The sequence below is a fragment of the Rhinatrema bivittatum genome, chromosome 1 (genome assembly GCF_901001135.1).
Source record: "Rhinatrema bivittatum chromosome 1, aRhiBiv1.1, whole genome shotgun sequence".
In the NCBI taxonomy this organism is placed as follows: Eukaryota; Metazoa; Chordata; class Amphibia; order Gymnophiona; family Rhinatrematidae; genus Rhinatrema; species Rhinatrema bivittatum.
The window spans coordinates 261788681-261811294 of NC_042615.1; the positions used below are offsets into that span (position 1 = coordinate 261788681).

The following is a 22614-nucleotide window of genomic DNA, read 5'->3' on the forward strand; positions in this document are numbered from 1 at the left end:
GAATAAGACTGAGGAATGCATGTTACAGCACTGGAATTCCTGCACATATGCAGATCTTTTTGTCTTTCTGAGCATGATGCCATCTGTTGGCACTATATTCCAGCATGGTGCCAACAGGTGACATCATGCGCTTGTCTGGCTGTTTTGTTCTTATGTCCACGACGAATACCCATTCTCCTAAGCAACTTTGCTTTCCCTGCAGAATGATATGTTGGGCCCATAATACAATTATTTTGTTTTTCTTTTTAGGACATAGTGTCAAATGTGAATATGTTGCAAATAAAGAAGGAGTCCAGAGAGAGGAAATGATGATGTCAAGTAAAACCGATGTTAATCTTTGCATGAAAGTGGTTGTTAAAGCTCGGGTATTGGGTAGGTACTTCCTGAATATTTATTTTAGTTATGTGCCAGCCACCACAGCCTATGTAAGTACACCTATAGAATATATTAAAAACATTTTATGACATAAATCTGCATAGATAAATAATTTTAACTCCATGTGTATATTGTAATCTACTTCTGAGAGAATTTATTTATTCGTAACTCAGCCTGTCTTAGTTATACAAATGTAAGAACTTTGGGAAAAAATAGTAAATATCTTATAGAAATGCAAAAAATATAACTAAGAAAGCTTATAAGAAGTGGATTTTGAAGTAAAAAAGCCAAATAAAGAAAAATGTTTCCCCTCAATAAAATACTGCACAACTGCAGGATAAAGCATCCAATAAACATAGCAAACAAAGAGGAACTGAAGGGAACTGCTGGGCCACTACAGCACAGGAACTCCTATGTGTGATCAGTGAAAGCTTATGCCTTCATAGAAATTCTAGAAGGTTCTGTCCGTTTAGTGCCAATGTGACATGACCTATTTTTGTTAATTGATGAACTTGCTGGTCTTCAGGAAAAACTATTATGATGTGAAGTATTACAGACCTCTGGAAAGTTAAATAATGCTTACTAACTTAACGTTTTATCTAGCTGTTCTTGGTAAACCAGGAGATGTCATTTTGAAATGTCAGAAACAGTACAATAAGCAGTGCAGTTGAAAAGTTTAGATCCATGTCTATTTCACAGCTATAGCAGAGCTTTAGAATACTAATCAAGATTATTCAATTTGTGGATTGGGCACATGATTACAAATTTATGATCTGTTTCCCTATTCTGGATTTTTATCACTGTTCTGATATTTATTTTCATCTTTCTGTTTAAAAATAAAAGTGAACAAGCAAATAAGATACACAATAATCAATCACAAAAACCAAACAGAATGTAGATTAATAAAAACAAAAATACATAGAGTAAGATTATTAAAAACAGAAACCATCAATTCTGTTTAAAAATATCATAAGAACAACCTTGGTCAGATCAGGATCTGTGGAACCTAGCATCCTGTCTCTGACAGGGCCGATTCAGATTATAAGTATCCGGCAGATCTAAAAGTAGATATAATTCTTCTTACTCTCAGGGAAAGCAATAGCTTTCTTTAGTCTACCTGACTACAATAATGTGTTATGAACTTTTCCTGCAGGAACTTGTCCAAACCTCTGTTAAACCCCACTATGCTAGTTGCCTTAATCACAACCTCTGGCAACTTCACAGCTTGATAGTGCGCTGAGTGAAAAATTACAATTTGCAATCTGTTTTGAATCTTCTGGTTGTTGGTTTCATGGAGTGTCCCCTTGTTTTAGTAGTATTAGAATAATTAATCATTCTGTATTTACCTGTTCAACCCCACTATGTGGCCTTGGGAAAAAGGTGGGCAACACAATGGACTGATTAGGTAGAAGTCAGTCACTATCTTAGGCAGGACTTTAGGGCGAGTGCGCAGTACCACCCTGTCATGGAAGAACCTAGTGTAAGGCGAATAGGTCACTAGGGCCTGCAGCTCACTGACTGTGCGAGCAGAAGTAACCGCCACGAGGAAGAGATCCTTCCAAGAGAGGTGTCTGAACTCACAGGAGTGCAGGGGCTCAAATGGAGGCTGCATGAGCCACGCCAGCACTATGTTGAGGTCCCAGGCCACAACAGGATGTAATGGAGGCTTCAGTTGAAGTAAGCCTCTCATGAAGCACCCCACTAAGGGTTGCACAGACATTGGGATGTCGCCCACCCCTTGGTGGTAGGTGCTAATGGCACTCAGATGTATCCGGATTGAGGTTGTCTGTAGGCCAAACTCCGAAAGGCACCAGAGATAGTCCAAAAGCCTTGGCGTGGGTCAAGGCTTTCCTGCGTGCACCAAGCGGAGAACCTTTTCCACTTTGCCTGATACAATTTCCTCGTGGAAGGCTTTATCCCAGGACAAGCAGGATGCTAGTCCTCACATATGGGTGACATCAGTAATGGAGCCCTATGTACGGAAAACTTCTTTAAAAGTTTCTATGAAACTTTTGAATGGCACCGGAGTGCCTACTGAGCATGCCCAGCATGCCATGATATTCCCTGCCACAGGGGTCTCTCTTCAGTCTTCTTTTTTCCGCGAAGCGGTTAGCCTCGCGGTTTGATTGGAGTCTGAGGTGAAATTTCATCTCCAAAAAATTTCGGAAAATTTCAAAAAATATTACCTTTACCACAGGGGTTTTCCCATTTGTTACCGGCGGTAACTTTTTTTCTCTTCGATTCCCGGCTGGGAACGATAAAATTCGGGTTTTCACCGTCGACGGCCATCCGGCGCCATGGCCTCCGGGTTTAAAAAGTGCCCGAATTGCTCTAGAACAATGTCTATTACCGACCCGCATTTTGAATGTGTTCTTTGCCTAGGCAAGGATCACAACATTCAGGCATGTTCATCTTGTGCTGAAATGACCAGCAAGGGTCGGCGACTTAGGGCCGAGAAGATGGAGCAGCTTTTTTCAGTTCAGCTGCTTCCAAGACCGTCCACTTCGGCTCAGTCTTCGCCATCGGCCTCGGTTCGGCAACTGCTCTTAAAGAAGAAACTTCCGGCTGCGGGAGACGCTTCCACTCCATCCCCGTCGATTTCATCGAAGGCATCCACTTCAGGAAGCGACAAACAGCCTGAGAAGCATCGACATCGACGGCGGGAATCGGTATCCGGAGACACTACCACAGGTACGGCCTCTCCGGCAAAGAAAACCCGGACGGAAGCAGAGGCTCCAAGGCCTACTGACGGGCGATCCCCACCGATATCGGTGCCGGGTTCCGAACCTCCTCAGGGCCCTGAGGAGGAATTGGCATCACCAACACCGCCTCCCTCCACAGCTGCTCTGTTTTCACCAGCTGTGTGAGTGGAACTTGACTCCCTCATACGTCAAGCGGTGCAACTGGCTCTCCAAGACGCGATTCCATCGATGCCGATTCCACAACCATCGATGCCCATCTCCGCACCAACGATTCCGGGGTCATCGACGATGCCACGGGAACCGACATCGATTCCAACCCCGGTACATTCACCGATACCACATACGCCCCCTCCGATTCCGTCTTCGGTGCCACCGATGCCCATGCCGGTGCCCTCACCAGGAAGGCCGATTCCAGCACCGATTACTCAGGAGGATGTTCCCATTCTGCACCCAGTTTTCAACAAATTGGACACACTACTGGGAATCTTGACAAAACAAGTACCACAGGATCCACTTCCAGGCCCTTCAGGGGTACCGGGGCCCCCTAGGCCACACTCACCTGTAAAGGCGCCAGTTCCTTACCCCAGGCCACAGGATGAACTGGATGATTCCAATTCTGAATATTCTTCGGAGGAAGATTTATTCTCGGAACTGTCTCCAACTGAGGATCACAGAAAGTCTCCACCGGAAGACCTCTCCTTTACAAATTTTGTTAGGGAAATGGCTGACACCATTCCATTCCCTATACAAACAGAGGTGGGTCAGAGACAAAAGACTTTGGAAGTCTTACAGTTTGTAGACCCTCCAAAGGAGATGTTGGCAATCCCAGTTCATGAAGTGTTACAAGAACTTCAACACAGGATCTGGGAGCATCCAAGTTCTGTCTCACCGGTTAACAAAAGAGCTGAAGCCACGTACTTGGTACAACCAACTCCAGGATTCCAAAGAACACAACTGCCCCACCAATCAGTGGTGGTAGAATCCGCCCAAAAGAAGGCAAAGAGACAAAAATCTCATGCTTCAGTGCCGCCTGGGAAAGAGAGTAGGTTGTTAGACAACCTAGGCAGAAAAGTTTTCCAGGGTTCCATGCTGGTATCAAAAATTACATCTTACCAGCTGTACATGAACCAATATCAAAGGAACCTTTGGAAACAGGTTCAGGAACTTTCTCTTGCCCTTCCGGATCAATACCAAGAGGCATTTCAGACACTTGTACATAAAGGCCTTGACTCTGGCAAACACGAAGTCAGAGCAACTTACGACTGTTTTGAGACAGCAGCAAGGTTGTCAGCATCGGCTATAGCGGCAAGACGATGGGCATGGCTGAAGGCCTCGGATCTTCGCCCAGAAGTCCAAGATCATTTGTCTGATCTACCATGCTTAGGGGATAATCTCTTCGGAGACAAGATAAAGGAAGCTGTAGCGACACTTAAGGACCACTCGGAGACGTTAAAGCAATTGTCGTCTCAGCCTCAGGAGTCGCAGGCCTCTTCTAGAAAGTTTCCAAGAAGAGATGCTCGACGGCCTTACTATCGCCAACGTAGATACTACCCCCCAGCAGGTAGACAAAGACCTAGCCGCCCAGCACAACGCCAGCAGCCTAGGCAAAGGCAGCCGAGGGCTCAGCCACCTCCACAAACGACAGCCACTTCTGGTTTCTGAACATCCCCAGAGAGCAGCAGCATAAATCCGTTCCCAGAAACACCTGTAGGAGGCCGCATTCAACACTTCCTCAGCAATTGGGCCTCCATCACCACCGACCAGTGGGTGTTATCCATCACAACTCACGGTTACAGGCTGGATTTCTCAACTACCCCTATAGAGAATCCACCACTTCACTCTCACTCAATAAATCAACACTCCATAATTCTTCAAACAGAATTATCCACCCTTCTGAGAGCCAGGGCCATAGAACCAGTTCCTGGTCCTCAAAAGGGCAGAGGATTCTACTCTCGATATTTCCTCATTCCAAAGAAAACAGGAGGCTTTCGTCCTATCCTAGACCTCAGGAATCTCAACAAATTTCTCAAAAAAGAAAAATTCAGAATGGTATCCCTAGGCTCCATTCTACCTCTTCTTCAAAGGGGAGATTGGCTCTGCTCTCTGGATCTTCAAGATGCCTACGCTCACATCCCCATCTACCCTCCTCATCGCCAGTACCTGCGATTTCGGGTACTAGATCAACACTTTCAATACAGAGTGCTGCCATTCGGCCTCGCATCAGCACCAAGAGTATTCACGAAATGAATGGCTGCAGCAGTGGCACACCTACACAAACAAAAAGTGCACGTGTTTCCTTATCTGGACGATTGGCTCATCAAAAGTCATTCAAGAGAAGGGGCTGTCACTTCCCTCAAGCTCACCATCCAAGTCCTTCATTCCTTGGGATTTCTCATCAACTACCAGAAATCCCATCTGTCACCAACTCATCTACTACAGTTCATAGGTGCAGAGCTAAACACTACGCTAGCGACTGCTTTTCTACCAAGAGACCGTGCTCAGACACTTGTCCTCTTAACTCACGATCTCCGCAACCGATTCAAGGTGACAGCTCACCAGTGCCTCATTCTTCTAGGGCACATGGCTTCCACGGTTCATGTAACTCCCATGGCCAGACTGACCATGCGATTTCTACAATGGACACTCAAAACACAGTGGATACAAGCCACTCAACCAATGTCCACTCCTATTTACATCACCCCAGAGCTCAAAGCTGCACTTCTCTGGTGGACGCTAATGCCCAACCTGCTCAAAGGCCTACCTTTTCAGCAACCAATTCCACAAGTGACTTTGACTACAGATGCATCCACCTTAGGGTGGGGAGCGCATATTGGTCATCTAAAGACACAGGGCAAGTGGACACGACTCGAAGCCACTTTTCAAATAAACTTCCTAGAGCTTCGAGCTATACGCTATGCACTGCATGCATTCAAAGACTGCCTATCACACAAGACTGTTTTAATCCAAACGGACAACACAGTAGCCATGTGGTACATCAACAAACAAGGAGGGACAGGTTCTTACCTTCTTTGTCAAGAAGCAGCACAGATTTGGGACTGGGCCCTGACACATTCAATTCTTCTACGGGCCACCTACCTAGCGGGCATCCACAACACAGTGGCGGATCGCCTCAGTCGTCAGTTCCAAGCACACGAATGGTCCTTGGATCCAACAATAGCATCCAAGATCTTCCAGCGCTGGGGACAACCGACGATAGATCTCTTTGCATCCCAGCTCAACTACAAGGTGAACAATTACTGCTCTCTGCTCCGACAGCAGAACAGCCTACCAAAGGACGCATTTGCTCGCCATTGGAACTCAGGCCTGTTATACGCGTATCCTCCGATACCTCTTATAACCAAAACACTAGTGAAGCTACAACAGGACAAGGGGACTATGATACTCATAGCCCCATATTGGCCTCGACAAGTATGGTTCCCCACACTGCTAGATCTCTCAGTCCGGGATCCCATTCGCCTGGGAGTAGCTCCCAATCTCATAACTCAGGAACAGGGTCAGTTGCGCCATCCCAACCTTCAATCCCTGTCCCTGACAGCATGGATGTTGAAAGCTTGATCTTACAGCCATTCAACCTCCCATCCGCTATATCTCAAGTACTTATAGCTGCACGTAAACCTTCCACTAGAAAGAATTATTCCTACAAATGGAAACTGTTTACGCTGTGGTGCACTCAGCAGGATTTAAATCCTTTCACTTGTCCCACTACATCGCTACTTGATTACCTTTACCATCTTTCAAACTCTGGTCTAAAGACATCATCTGTAAGGGTACACTTAAGTGCAATCTCAGCTTACCATAATAAGCTGGACGACGCTCCTATCTCCACACAGCCTCTCGTCAGTACATTCATGAGAGGCCTAACTCACATTAAACCTCCAGTTCATTCCCCAAGCATACAATGGGATCTGAACGTAGTACTCACTAGACTTATGCGCTCTCCCTTTGAACCCATAAGTACCTGTGACCTTAAATACTTTACTTGGAAAACGGTATTTCTCATAGCCATCACTTCGGCCAGAAGGGTCAGTGAATTGCAAGCACTAGTCACATACGAACCTTTTACAAAGTTCTTACATGACAGGGTAGTCCTCCGGACACATCCAAAGTTCCTTCCTAAGATTGTCACGGAATTTCACTTAAATCAATCCATAGTTTTACCTACATTCTTTCCTAGGCCTCATTCCCATCAAGGTGAAAGAGCCCCACATACGTTGGACTGTAAACGTGCGCTCTCCTTCTATTTAAACCGCACTACAGCCCAATGAAAATCCAGTCAGCTGTTTGTATCCTATGATCCAAACAAACCAGGAAAAGCAGTGGGTAAGCATACTCTGTCAAAATGGCTAGCAGATTGCATACAATTTTGTTATGAAAAAGCAGGCCTTACTCTTCAAGGGCGAGTAAACGCACACTCAGTCAGAGCAATGTCAGCCTCAGTAGCGCACCTTCGCTCTGTGCCTATTCTGGACATTTGTAAAGCAGCAACATGGAGTTCTCTTCACACCTTTGCAGCTCACTACTGTTTAGACAAGGAAGGAAGACAAGATTCAGCATATGGACAATCTGTCTTAAAGAACTTGTTTCCAGTATAATCCCAACTCCTTCTACATCCAACCTGCTGTGATATCGGCTGATTCCTTTCAGCAACTATACCTCACGGTTACTTCAGCACAAAATGACTCAGCCTCTAGCTTGCTAATCACCCATATGTGAGGACTAGCATCCTGCTTGTCCTGGGATAAAGCAAAATTGCTTACCTTGTAATAGGTGTTATCCCAGGACAGCAGGATGTAGTCCTCACGAAACCCACCCGCCACCCCGCGGAGTTGGGTCCCATACGTTTATTATTTTATTTTTGGCTAACGCTAATTGCTACAAAACAAGACTGAAGAGAGACCCCTGTGGCAGGGAATATCATGGCATACTGGGCATGCTCAGTAGGCACTCCGGTGCCATTCAAAAGTTTCATAGAAACTTTTAAAGAAGTTTTCCGTACATAGGGCTCCATTACTGATGTCACCCATATGTGAGGACTACATCCTGCTGTCCTGGGATAACACCTATTACAAGGTAAGCAATTTTGCTTTCGCGAAGCTACTAGGACCCACGAGACATTATCACAAGGGTTGAGGAGCTGTAGTATTAGCCTTTCAACATCCAGGATGTTAGGGACAGCGACCGGAGGTTCGGGTGGTGCAGCCTGCCCTGATCCTGCGTGATGAGGTCAGGCGAGGTGCCCAGGCAAATGGGCTCCTGGACAGACAGGTCACGGAGAATGGGAAACCAGACCTGACGCAGCCAATGCGGGGCTATGAGGATCATGGAGCCTTGGTCCGTCTGTAGCTTCACAAGAGTCTTGCCTATTAGTGGAATTGGAGGGTAAGCTTATAGGAGGCCCGTACTCCAGGAGTGGGTGAAGGCATCCACAGCCAGTCTCCCTCTGAGCCCGTGTAGGGAGCAGAATCGGTCCACCTTGCAGTTCTGAGAGGACACAAAGAGATCTACATCTGGCTGACCCCATCGGTGGAAGATCCTGGCCACTACACAGGGGTTTAGGGACCACTTGTGGGGCTGGAATGTCCGGCTGAGGTGGTCTGCCACTATGTTCTCAGTGCCTGCCACGTAGATGGCTTGCAGGAGCATGGAACGCGACAGGGCCCAGGCCCAAATCTGTGCCGCCTCTTGGCAGAGCAGATAGGAGCCTGTGCCCCCCTGTTTGTTCACGTACCACGTGGCTACCTGGTTGTCTGTCTGGATCAAGACGACATTGTTGGACAGGCAGTCCTGAAATGCATAGAGGGCATACCGCATCGCCCGGAGTTCCAGGAAGTTGATCTGACAGGCCACCTCTGCTCGTGACCATACTCCTTGTGTCTGCAGACCGTTGACATGGGCTCCCCAGCCTAGGTTGGAGGCGTCCATGGCCAAGGTCACCTGAACAGCCGGGGGCTGAAAGGGAAGTCCCTTGCACAAGTTGGATTCCTGCACCCACCAGGCGAGAGAGAGCTGGAGTGGGTTGCTTATCTGCACGAGTGCCGAGAGTTTGAGTGGCTTGGTGCCACTGAGACCGCAGGGTCCAATGCGTGACCCTCATGGCTAGGCGGGCCATCGGGGTGACGTGCACAGACAATGCCATATAACCCAGCAACTTCAGGAGCAAGTGGGCGGAGGCCGTCCACCAGCGGCGGATGGATCTGGCCAGCTCGGCCAGGGTGGCTATGCGGTCACCAGAGAGGAATGCCTTGGCTACCATGGTGTCCAGGTTTACTCCTATGAAGGTCAGTCGCTGGGACAGAGTCAGCTGGGATTTCGGGTAGTTGACAATAAACCCAGTGACTGAAGGAGGGTTAGCGTCACATTGAGGGACTGAAGGGCCCCTTCCTTTGACAAACACTTGATGAGCCAATCCAAATATGGGAACACGTACCCCTTTCCGGCGCACATGTGCTCCCACCACTGCCAAGCACTTCATGAAGACCCAGGGCGCAGAGGCTAGCCCAAAGTGGAGGACCCTGTACTGGAAGGGTCGGTGGCCAACTACAAAGAGCAGATATTTGCGATGAGGTGGAAAAATAGCAATGTGCGCATAAGTGTTCTGTAAATTCAGAGAGCAGAGCCATTCCTCTTGATGCAGAAACGGAAGTTGGATGCCCAAGGACACCATTCTGAACTGTTTTCTAGGAAGGAACCTGTTTAAGGCTCGAAGATCGAGGATGGGACGGAGGCCGCCTGTCCTTTTTGGGATGAGAAAATACCAGGAGTAGAACCCCCACCCCCGCTGAGCCAGAGGACCTGGTTCCACGGCTCTGGACTGTAGCAGGGCCGAGAGTTCTAACTCGAGGGTCGCTGCTACACCCTCTCTGGCATGGAGCTACACAAGGCTCCATGCCAGAGAGGGTGGGGAGTCTGGTGGAACAGTGGAGAGATTTAGGTGGTAACCGTGAGCTACGATGGACAATACCCATCAGTCGGTAGTAATTGGGAACCAATGGTTGACGAACTGGCAGAGACGACCTCCTAGAGGTGGGTTGGACAGTGTGGGCAGAGGGCACTGTTTTCTGCTTTCTGGATGCCACTCAAAACCCAGCTGGAGGACCAGGCTGGGGAACTGGTTGCGGTCTAGGAGCTCTCTGCTGGCAAGGATGCCTCTTTGGGCGGACCAAGCAACATGAGCATGGGAGGTCAGAGGGAAGTATCTCCGCTGCTTGTAAAATTGCTTTCTGGTATTCCGACATGAACCTCTGTGGGTCGCTGAGGAGGCAGCAGAGGTGGTAGTGGATAACTGATGCAGGGTATCATGGTGGTCCTTGAGCTGGGCCACTGCATCATGAATTTTATACCCAAACAGGTTTTCTCCTGTACAGGGGAGGTCAGCCAATTTTTCCTGGACCTCTGGACGAAGGTCAGATCTTTAGCCAGGCCCAGCATCTGGCACTAATGCCTGCTGCTGAGACCCTTGGTCCTGTCTCAAAAACGTCATAGGCCGCCCTCACTTCATGTTTACCAGCCTCCAAACCTTTCTGGAGGAAGGATCCCAGGCCCTCCTGAAACTGCTGTGGCAGGGTCTCCGAGAACTCTTGAACTTGTTTCCAGAGGTTCCTGTCATACTGGTTCATGTACAACTGGTATGCAGCTTTGCGAGCGATCAGCATAGAACCTTGGAAAACCCTCCGACCTAGGGCGTCTGACTCTTTGGTCTTTCCCTGGAAGGGCGGAGGAGTGAGGGCCTTTTTCTGGGCTGATTCCACTACTGCCGACTGGTGTGGCAACTGGCACTTCTGAAAACCCGGGGCCTGTTGCACTAGGTAGGTGGCATCCGTCTTCCTATTGATTGGAGGCACCGTACCTGGATGTTCCCACAGACTGTGAAGGAGGTCCAGAAGAACCTTGTGTACCGGGAGCGCCATCAACTCCTTAGGAGCATCCACAAACCGTAAGACCTCCAACATTTTGTGGTGGGCATCTTCCTCTGTTGACAGTTGGAAGGGATGGTTTCCGCCATCTCCCTGATGAAACTAGCAAAGGAGAGATCCTCTGGAGGTGAGCACCGACTCTCTTCCGGGTGGGAAGGCTCTGAAAGAAGCTCCTTGGAGGCCTCCGAGGAGTGTTCAGAGGTAGCGTCCCCCCATGGGTCATAGGGGGCCTCTTCCTCACCGGTGAAGCGCCTGGGGCAAGGAGAGAGGCTAAAGCCCAGGGTACGTGGCGCGGACATCGATGGACGGTGAGATGGCACAGACAGTGGTGGTGCCATAGATGGCACCGGGACCTGCAAAGGACACCGAGGCACCGGAAGGCTCGAAGGCCCGGTGACAGGCTCCGGCATTAGTGGTTCTGACCTCGGGGATGGACAAGGATCCGCATCTTCCACCTCTGAGGAGCACGGAATCAGGATAGAGACTGGAGGAGGCGCCGGTGGTTGGCTGGGCACATAGGGGTCCGCCGGTACAGGTTGCATTGGCAAAGCACTGAGCAACACGTCCAGCCTTTCCAGGAGAGGAGCCAGCATGGAGGGTGGCGGTTCCGATGCTGGTATGGGGGCTGGCGTTGGTGGTGGTTGAAGGCCCCGAAAGGCATTGAGCACTGTCTGCTGGACCATGCGGTCCAGCTCCTCTCTAAATGAGGGTGCAGTCATAACCGACCCTGAAGTAGGAGGCAGGCTAGGCAACACCGGAGCATCCATAGGGGTCCACGGAGGTTCAGTGCCCGGCCAGATACTGGTAGGGAACGCTGTGGGCTGCTGGGTCCAGAGGAGGATGGGGCCTCCTCTCCCTCTTCGGAGGGGGTTCGGCTGAGGCCGATGCTGCTCCGGTGTCAGTGCTGGCACTGGACGGTGATGACCGTCTGTGCTGGTGTCTATGCTTCCTACGGTGCTTGGCCCGGTCCTTCTCTGGCACCGAGGACGATGATGCGGAAGTCTTGGAATGTGTCGATGCCGGTGAGGGGCAGTCTCCTGCTCCTCGCTCTTCTTGGCAGGGCTTCGATGGGGAAGGTCCCGAGTCAGAGTGATTCCCCACGACTCGATGCACCCGGCACCGGAGTCGATGGAGCAGATTGCTTGGAACCAAACAAGTACTCCATCTTCTCCAGATGGGCACGCCGGCCTTTGGGGGTCATCTGCGCACAACTTGGACATCAACAGACATCATGGAATGGCCCGAGACACAGGACACAGATGTCGTATGGGTCTACTATGGACATAGTCCGTGGACACTCCGGGCACTTCCAAAAACCGGCTGCCATGACAAAAATGGGGCGGTGTACAGTCTGTGACCGTCGGCCACTGGGAGGTAACAGCCGGTTTTTGGTATGGCCTGGCTGGGTGACTGCGAGATGGGGGAGGATAATACCTCCCTTTCCTTATATTAAGGAGCTAATTACATTGTAAATTGTTTATTATTCTTGTTATGTTTTTAAGCTATTTTCCATTCTGCCCTTGGTTAACCCCCCCTCCCAGTTCTCCTTCCCTGTTGATATGTATTTTCAAACCTTTTGTTAAAATGTGAACCGGTATGATGTCCCCACTAATACCGGTATATAAAAGTTCCTAAATAAATAAATAAATATTACCTATGAGCTTTATAGGTTGTCTTCTTGGCCTCTCTTCTGAACAGCCGTTTAGAAGTAGAGCGAAAATCAGAGGGTACAGCAGAGAGCTAACGCAATGTCTCGTGGTGGTCCTTGAGCTATGCGACAGTCTCCTGGATCTTATCCCCATATAAGTTATCGCCTGCACAGGGGAGGTCCGCCAACCTCTCCTGAACTTCGGGTCGTAAATCTGAAGACTTCGACCAGGCCCATCTTGCACTAATCCCCGCCGCAGACACTCTGGAAGCAGTGTCAAGGATGTTATATGCAGTTCGGACCTCATGTTTGCCAGCATTGAGGCCTTTCTTGAGCATGGAGTTTAGCTGGTCCTGAAACTCCTCTGGAAGGGAATCAGAGAAGTCTTGTATCATCTTGAAAAGGTTTCTTGTGTACTGTCATATATAGCTGATAGGCAGCTATACGTGAAATCAGTATGGAGCCATGGAATACTCGATGTCCCAAGGCATCCAGAAACCTTTGTTCTTTCCCTGGAGGTGTAGAAGAATGAGGCTGAGGTCTCCTTGCCTTCTTCTGAGCAGACTCCACTACTACAGAATGGTGAGAGAGCTGGGTCTTCTGGAACTCAGGAGCTGCTTGAACCAAGTAGGTGGCGTCTGTTTTCCGGTTCACCGGTGGTTCGGAACATGGAAGTTCCCATTTCCGCTGGAGAAGTTCAAGAAGGATTTTGTGAACTGGTATGGACATAACCTCCTTGGGGGCATCCACAAACTGGAGTACCTCAAGCAACTTGTGCCTGGAGTCTTCCTCTTTTTAAAGCTTAAAGGGAATGGCTTCTGACATTATAAAGCTTATGAAGGACATATCCTCTGGAGGGGAATGTCTTCTCTCTTCAGGAGGAGATGGCTCTGAGGGAATGTCATCAGAATCCTGTGTGTCTGAAGAATCATCAGAGCAGGGCTGGTATTGGTATGGCTGAACTCTAGCATCGGTTGGGCCTCCTGATGGAAGCAAGAGGCCGTTTCCAGCTGGATCAGGTTGTGGCACCAATGGAATCTGTGGGGCCATCGAAGGTATCGGCGGAGGCACCGATAAGGTTTGATGCGGCACCGAAGACGGGAGAGGCACCGATGGAATCAGTGAATTCAGACGTCTCGGTGGAAGAACCCCCGATGGCCCTGGAATCGGTTCTGGCATCGATGATTCTTCTTCTGATGACAGGGGAGTCTGTGTCTGATGTTGGACATATTGGTGTTTTCGGGGGCACCGGTGGAAGAACCCCGATAAGCGAGTCCAATAATGGAGCCGGCATCGGATCGGTGTCCGAGATCGGAGTCTGTGCCTGTGTCGAAGGAGGCAGAAGACCCTATAGTGCTTGGATGACTGAGGAATTGAACCATCCGGTTTAATTCCTCACGGAAAACTGGTGCTTGTAACACCAGTTCCGGAGTAGGAGGCTGCACAGGCGTCGCCGGAGGGTCCACTGGTAAGAGTGGAGTCTCGGCTCCTGGCACCACTGAAGCTGGGGAACAACTCGGAGTCCCGGGCATGGAGGAGGATGGAGGCTCCTGTGAGCGGGCATTTTCCTCTGTGGCTCTGCTGATGTCAACGTCGAGGCCTTCGGATGCCGGTGCTTCTCCTGGTGCTCGGCCCGGTCTTTCTCCGGCGCCGAGGACGAAGAGGTGGACGACTTTGAAAGGGATCCAGCCGGGCGAGATCCACCGGTGTCCGGCTGGTGTCGAGAGGTTGAAGGCGACGGCGCCGACGACGTTGAGGTCTTCAATGGCGTAGGCTGCTTAGCCTGAAAAAGAAACTCCATTTTCTCTAAATGTGCTCTGCAGCCCTTAGGGGTCATTTGGGCACAATTGGTACATGTCGCAATGTCGTGGTCAGCCCCCAAGCATAAGACACATACCTTATGCGGGTCCGTGATGGACATCGTCCTCAGACAATCGGGGCACCGATGAAAACCCGTCGCCATGGTTCTAAAAAAAAATGTAACCGCGGTGCGGTCTGTGGCTCTTAGGCCTTGAAGTAGTAGAACCCTCTGTAACCGAACACAAAAATGAGGTAAAGCCTTACCTAACATTAGCAGATACCGATAGTCGATAGGGGGACCCCGAATGGGGTGAAATTTGTCAAATGTTTTGAAAAAAATTCCGTGAGGAAAATTCCTGTCAGGAATATTAGAAAGAGCTCCGCAAACTGCGTGGCTACTGCTGCGCAGAAAAAAAGAGACTGAAGGGGGACCCCTGCTGGATGCAGGGTTGGTGGCATGCTGGGCATGCTCAGTGTGCCAGTCAAAATTCTAGAAACTTTGACAAAAGTGTTCCGTGTCAGGACTCCATCTGATGATGTTACCCATCTGTAAGGACTAATTTCCTGCTGTCCTGGGAGAACACTTGTTACAGGTAAGCAACTCAGCTTTGCACCATGTCTCTGAAATGCCTATAATGTCAGTATCTTCTTACGGTGCCATACATTCTAACTCCCCAAACTTACTGCTCAAACATCAGGCATTCACATATAGATATTTTATAGTATGTCTTTTATTTCTGCTTTCATTTTTCTTTGTATTCACAATCTGTTCATTAACAAATGATACCAGTAATTAAGAGTCAGTCACATCTGGGTGCTCTTTGTCTATGTCTGTCTGTTTCAACCCTAAACACACACTCTCTACTGGGATATTCTAACTTTCCTCTTTTGGGACATTCCATGTTAAGTGGGCCAATTTAGAAAATCATCCACGCTCGACCTCCTTCAAATTGAATACAATTTTGTGTGGATGTTCGCTAGGGCCTCAAACAAAATCTATGCAACATTTTTCGGCTGGATCTTTATTGGTTCAAGATCTAGAGGCAGCTGAAAGGAGGTCACTCTTAAAGTACTGTGCTCTGCGCAACACAAAACAGCTGCTTTGTCTGGGCACTGCAGCCAAATAACCCCTGTTAGGGGCATGACATTTTATGGATTATTACAACTGTGGAGCTAAGTTTCTATGCAAATTTTGGAACCTAGCATGAGTTTGGCATCCTTTTTATGTGCCAGCAAACTACATGAAATATTTTACAAAAGAAATTTAAGGCCTACATTGACTCCTCATTGCTCCTGTTGTATAATTCAATTCAGGCCATAGCTGAATCAGTAGTCATAGCCCATGATGTATATCTAGGATTTGCACTAGGAGGCTTTGCAGCAAAGATGTCTTTATGTAACTATATGTCACCTTTTTATACAAATGTTTGCCTTTTTTTGGGTGCAGATAACTCTACTGTGTAGGGGTTTTTTTTTCTTTGTAATGTCATTTGAAAGAGCACCTTTTTTGCTACAGAAGTCACCCTGTTTCGTCTTAAACCCAGCCTTGCTTTGGTCAGAATTAGTCCCAGAGACAAGTATCACTTGCATGTGTGAATGCACTATGTTAAAAAGAACCATCTTTGCACCAAACTGTGAAACAAGAAAATGAGCTAGAGATATGAAATTTTACAATGCAGCTTAGTTTACTGTGCTTACCACACTTTGTTTTTGACACATTTGTTCAGGCATATTTTCATAAATTAGTCATCAAAGTTAGTGCAAAACCTTTTATGCTGATTAGTAACCTTGCATTGGTCAGTGGTGGCTGAGCCACTGCCAATTCAGCAAAATTGACAACCCCATCGCCTAGGGGCCACTCCAAACAGCCAGACCAGGTACTAGCCACAGGTTTCCAAGCTTTTATTTAAGCACAAAGTGAGAAAAAGCAAGACGCTACATACAAGAATTGCTTAAACTACACATTTCATAAAAATTCACTTAGTGATTTTTCCTGCTTTGTGTGTGCTTTTGAATGTCCCCATCAATGCATAACAAAGTGGCTTCTGAATAAATGTACTGCCTGCCTGATGAAGCTGTTATGGGTGCATCAAGGGTAGCAATAATGTGCTCTTCTGGAACCCAACAGGTGTCTTTATGAGGCAGCCAGTAAAATGACCTGGCAGGACCTTAGGGGTGTAAGAAATTGACCAAGACATCAGGTTCCTCAGTTGAGACTTCGCATATGTAGCCAATCCTCCAGGATTTATCATAGATGCAAGCTAAATACTGACTAGGTTGGAAGCTGGATACTTGAAGGGCATGAAAATATTCACATTCGTGTTCTAGAACACTTGCAATGAATGAGGTGTCGTCATTCAAAATCTTTCTAATGCAAATTTTAGTTGCATCAATGGGCTTGAATTAATGATTTTCCCTTGTGCCAGCAACTATATGACCTTTGCTAAACCTCTCATCCTGAACAGCTCTGATTGCTTCAATGTTCTCCTTTGGCACAAAGAAAAATTTGATACCAGGGACACAAAACATAGTGGTTTCACAGGCCAGAGCTTGTTCCCAAAATCTCTGCCACAACACTCTAACAAGACATTACCATAGTTCCTTGTGAAAGAGATACTTTTGCATATTCAAGCTTGCATGCAGTAAATAACACGCACAATAAAATATCCATTTTGAGGGGTAATTTATAAAGGTATGTCAAAGCAAGATGTCATAAGCTACAAGCATGGTAAGTACAAGTTTTGCCACTCTGTAGAATTTTACATCTCTAGCTCATTTGTGTGTTACACAGCAGGGCACCAAAGATGCTTCTTTTTAACATAGCCCCAATGACAGGCATCATTTGCCCACACATGCAAATGATGCCTGTCATTGGGGCCTTAATTCTGACCAAAGCAATATCAGGTCCAAAATAAAACAGGCTGACTTTTGTAGAAAAAAAGATGCTCTTTCTTTCAACTGACATAAAAAAGAAAATTAAAAACTACACAGTAGACATATTTGCACCAGAAAATTGGCAAAGATTTGCATTAAAAAAGTGACATCAGTCTTTATGTAATTATATCTTTGCTTCCTGTTGCCTGTAGAGCCTCTTAGTGCAAATCTTATATATATATATATGTCATGGGCCATGACTACTGGTCCAGTCAGAGCCTGAATCAAAGTATAGGTCAGTAGCAATGAGGAGTCAAAGTAGGCCAACACCCCTCGCCTCCCTTTCCCAAAAAGCATCCACCCTTCTGCCTCCCTTCCAATGACACCCTGGACCTTAATCTATTCTAACTTTCAGTTAATTTTTTTTTTTTAAACAATATAGTTTCTTTACAGAATCTTATAAATAGTTATTTATTCAATCGTTTATCTAATCGCCCTACTTAAGGTCTATGGACCCTTTCTCTTCCTCTATTCTCCCATGTTGTTCCTTCACCTCCCTGTTACATGTAACTTTAATTTCCACTTTCTAAATTATGTTTATTAACCTCTTTACCTGTAAACTGATGCGATATGCAAATGAATGTCGGTATATAAAAGGCTTTAAATAAATAAATAAATATTTCTTTTGTAACATTTTTCACATAGTTGGCTGGTCCATAAAAAGAGAGGCAAGCTCATGTTATGTTCCAAACTTTGCACTGGGACTTACCACCAAGGATTGTACTAATCCACAAATGTCAGGCTTCTTAGAGGTGTTGGGCTGCAGCACCTGGACAAAATGGCCATTTTAGGTTGCATGGATCATGGTATTCAGAGGTAACTTCCATTCAACTGCCTCTAGCTCTCCAACTAACGGAAATCCAGGTGAAAAATTTAGTATGGTTTTGTTTGAGACCCTAGAGAACATCCATGCTAAATTTTGTTTGATTTGGAGGAGGTTGAGCGTGAACCCCTGGTCCACTTGATATGGAATGACACTTTTGTAAATATCTTTGTAAGATAAGCCCTCAGAACCATGAACTTCTGAGCAACTGTCTGCTTTCCCTCATGGTCTAATTTAAAAGTTGCTCTATCTCCTTTTTAAATGTTAGCGCCAGCAGCCTGCTCCAGTCTGGTTAAGATGGAGCCCATCCCACTGGAATAGACTCCCCCTTCCCCAGAAAGTTCTCCAGTTCCTAACAAATCTAAAACCCTCTTTCTTCACTGTCTTTTTATCCACGCATTGAAACTCTGGAGATGAGTCTGCCTCTGGGGTCCTGTATGTGGAACAGGGAACATTTCTGAGAATACAAGCCTGAAGTTTCTGGATTTCAGTTTCCTATCTAAGACCCTAAATTTAGCTTCTGGAACCTCCCTTCTGCACCTCCCTATGCAATTGGTACCCACATGTATCATGACAATCGGCTTCTCCCCAGCACTCTTTAAAATCTTATCTAGGTGATATGTGAAGTCCACTACCTTTGCACCAGGCAGGCAAGTTACCAAGTGATTCTCATGTCCACTAGCTACCCAGCTATCTACATTCCTAATGATCAAATCACCCACTATTATGGCCTTCCTAACCCTTCCCTCCTGGGAAGTCACATGACCCTGGAGAGAGATCCTCAGTGCAAGAGAATAAAGTATCACTTGGAGGGCAGGCCCTAGCTACAAGATCACTTCCTGCCACACCAAAGTTGTGGACTGCCAGGTGACCTTGCTCCTCCAAAGCAACATAAGGACTGCTTGACTGGAATTGGGACCGCTCTACTATATCCTTGAAGATCTCCTTTATATACCACTCTGTCTGCTTCAGGTTCTCCAGATCTGCCACTCTGGTTTCCTGAGATTGGACTCATTCTCAGCATTCCCTCTGGATGACATCACTAGAGTTCCAAATCACAATACAGTAGACCAAAATACAACACTTAAAAATGTAACAACAAATCTACCTAAAACTCGGTAAACTTAAAAAAAAAATCAGTAAAACATTCTCGAATAATCCAAGTCTTTTTCCTGTCGATAAGCAGGCTGAATTAGCCATGCTGTCTGGGGACGTCCTCTCGGTGGCCCGGGGCAAGAACTTCTCTCCGGATGTACAGATCTCTGCTTTGTGTGCCAGCACAACAGTTCCCATGCGACTGCCTGCAGTGCCTCAGATCTGTTTTTTTCCCGCGCAGCTACCAGACGTAGTTCTTCTCTCTTGTGCTTTTTCTTCATTTTCTCTTCATTTTTTTCTTCTTTCATCTTCACTTCAGTGAACCCCCAAAAGCACTTTTAAGTGCTACCACGAGTCAAAAGACCCCATGCTTCAAATATTGCCAATTTGGCAAAGTTATGTCTGGCACAGATGGACATAATTGTTGCTGCTTGTGCCTGGGGCCATACCATGACCAGACATCCTGTCTCAACACTGGCATGATGTCTCTGAGGGCCCAGAGATAGTGGGCCAAAAGGATCACCAGGCTCTGGAAGCTGGAAGGGGCCTCCTCGGGCTCATAAGCCCCAACACATCACTCCACACAATCTTCTCCGGGCCAGGAGCCCAAGAAACAAGCAGGGTGGAAGCGAGCATCATTGTTGGAGCTGACCTCCAGGAAGGCCCATGTGGGAAAGCCCCCAGAGTGCCGGGAGGTAATAGCAAGGGTGATAAACCCCATAAAAGCCCAACTGTGTAGAACAAAACTGCGCAAAAGGTGGTAAATTGCCATGCGCCGCTCCCGTTCATGCACAGTACATCGAAACCGGAGTAGCACACAGATCGACTCACCCAAGAAGCACGGTGCATGGTCTGGAACGATGCACTGCGCCAGACGCAGAGCATCAAAAGCATGCTTCAATCGAAGCAACACTGACACGGACTGTATCAATACATGCGTCGATAGAGAAGTCCCCTCCAATGCGGAAAACGAAGGACAAATCCCGCCACCACGAGCTGACATATTTGATGCAGATAAAGCAAGTATTTCAGCCAACCACCCACAGGAGTGGAGGCTCTCAGGCACAATGGAGATAGGACCCTCAAATTGTCTTCACCCCGAGCGAGCTTGAAGAATTTGGGGCTTTGGATGTGGGCATCCTGCATGTCTTGGAAGGGTCTTCTTCCTCCTCAGCTGGGGGCAGTGTCCATACAAGCCCTTTCACAGTTTCTGAACACAAGAGGCAGCTGCCTCAGCTCTAAGAAGCGTTAATAAAAAGACAGACAACACACTATGAAGACAGGGTCCGCTCTTGACAAGGGAGAGACCCAGATTCATCCATTTTGCTGGCAGCAGTCCCTCCCTCTAATGCTAAGAGGGTTATTAGCTCAGGGACCGGAAGGGAGGTTTCTCCACCTCCGCAGAAGAAGAAGGGGTCTATTTGCCTTCAAATAGAAGGTGCAGCCTCTCAAGCCATGTCACGGATAACAGGAATCCTTCACTCCTTCTTTGTGACTTTTCAGACAGGTCAACAACCAATAGCCAATCGGAGGAAGCCTTAGCTTGTTCTGTTCCGTCTTCTCCCCCATGGGACATTGAGGCAGATGATGATGCAAGTGGCAGTCTAAGCCCTGCAACCAAGATCGGAGGTGCATAGAATTCTTAAAATCTTTGATGTTCCATTGGCAACAACTACACTTCCCTTTACATGCGGTCTTGGATGCTGTCATGGACAAGCTGTGGGAGTCACCTTTTACTGCGCCCTTCGCTTCTCGGAAGTCGGACCTAAATTTTAGGATACATAAATCCTCACATAACTGGCCCCATGTGTCTGTGGTGGTAGAATCTGCCATGAAGCGAGCCAAGAAGAATAGTTTGTACTCAAACACGCCCCCCCCCCCCCCCCCCCCGGTAAAGACAGCAAGAAGGTATTCCAGGGTGCGATGCTTAATGTTGAGATTCAATAGCATCAATTCTGTATCACACAATACCTCTGAGTGCCTTCAGGGGTTGAAACCAAGAGTTGATCAGTCCGCCAATGACCACCCATGGGCTCAGGTCATAGCAGACATGGAGGAGGGATTATGCCATCTGCTTGGCACCATTTATGAAGCATTTGAGACATCGGCCAGAACATAGGCAGCATCGATAGCAGCCAGGAGGATGGCCTGGCTGAGGACCAGTGCAATCCGTGATGACGTCCACAAGAAATTGGCAAATCTCCCTTGTAAAGGGGCTAATTTTTTTAGGGACAAATTTCGGGAGACAGTTTCCCATCTCAAAGAGAGCGCTGCGGTCTTCTCCCTCACATCATCCGCGGAGCAGGCTTCCGCCAGACGGTTCTATCCAAAGTATAAAAAGCCCTTCTACCAAAAGTGCTCATACAGGCTCTTTGCATCCTACTGATCCCCACCCTATCAACTACAGAGGCAGCAGCTGCAGCAGACTCGGAGCTGGGTACGCACCAGAACTCAACATCCTCAAAAGCAACCCCAAAACAACAACCAAAGGTTGCAGCATTCTTTTTGAAGTTGACTCTGCCACAGTTATGGTTGGCAATTGGCAGGCTCTCTTCTTTTTATCAGGCCTGGACTCCCATAACATCAGCTCATTGGGCTCTCAGTGTTGTGCAGAATGGATACAGACTGAATTTTCGAAAGGTTCTGACGTTGCCCCACCTTACTCCACCCTTTCAGGGACAATATGCTTCTCCATCGTGAAGTACAGACGTTGCTCGAACAATAAGCAATCCAAGTGATGCCTCGACATCAACAAAATCATGGATTCTATTCCCAATACTTCCTCATTCTCAAAAGGGAGCAGAGGGTTGCAGCCTATCTTGGACCTTTGAGCCCTCAACAAATTTATTCTATGAGAAAAATTCAAGATGATGGCTACACCAAATGACGGTATACAAAACCCAACAAATAAATGACTTCTCTCAAGTCCATTATGCCTTTTCTGCAACCCAACAACTGGATGTGCTCCTTGGATCTCAAGGATGCCTATTCCCACATTCCAATACACCCATCTTCCTATCACTACCTTTGTTTTCAAGTGAACACACAACACTACTAGTACAAGGTCCTTCCATTTGGTCTGTCTTTAGCACCCAGAGTATTCACAAAATGTTTAGCAGTAGCTGTGCCCCACCTACGCAAGAAGGGTTTAAATGTCTTTCCCTACCTGGACAATTGGCTGCTAGTGGTCTCGAATTTCAAACTACTCTGCTCACATCAGGCTCAAACGATAGCCTGCCTGGAGAATCTGGGCTTCATCATCAATTATAAAATGTCATGTCTCAACCCCTCTTGAGCCCTTCA

General features: G+C 47.5%; 1 protein-coding gene across 2 annotated transcripts in view; it reads left to right on the plus strand.

Annotated features, from left to right (window-relative positions):
- Window positions 1–22614, plus strand: part of C1H20orf27 (chromosome 1 C20orf27 homolog) — a 162155-nt gene that overhangs the window by 119435 nt on the left and 20106 nt on the right. For both annotated transcript variants that reach the window (XM_029594186.1, XM_029594194.1), the window contains exon 5: window positions 250–372. In XM_029594186.1, coding sequence (XP_029450046.1) covers window positions 250–372 — 123 coding nt within the window. The remainder of the gene's footprint in view (window positions 1–249; window positions 373–22614) is intronic.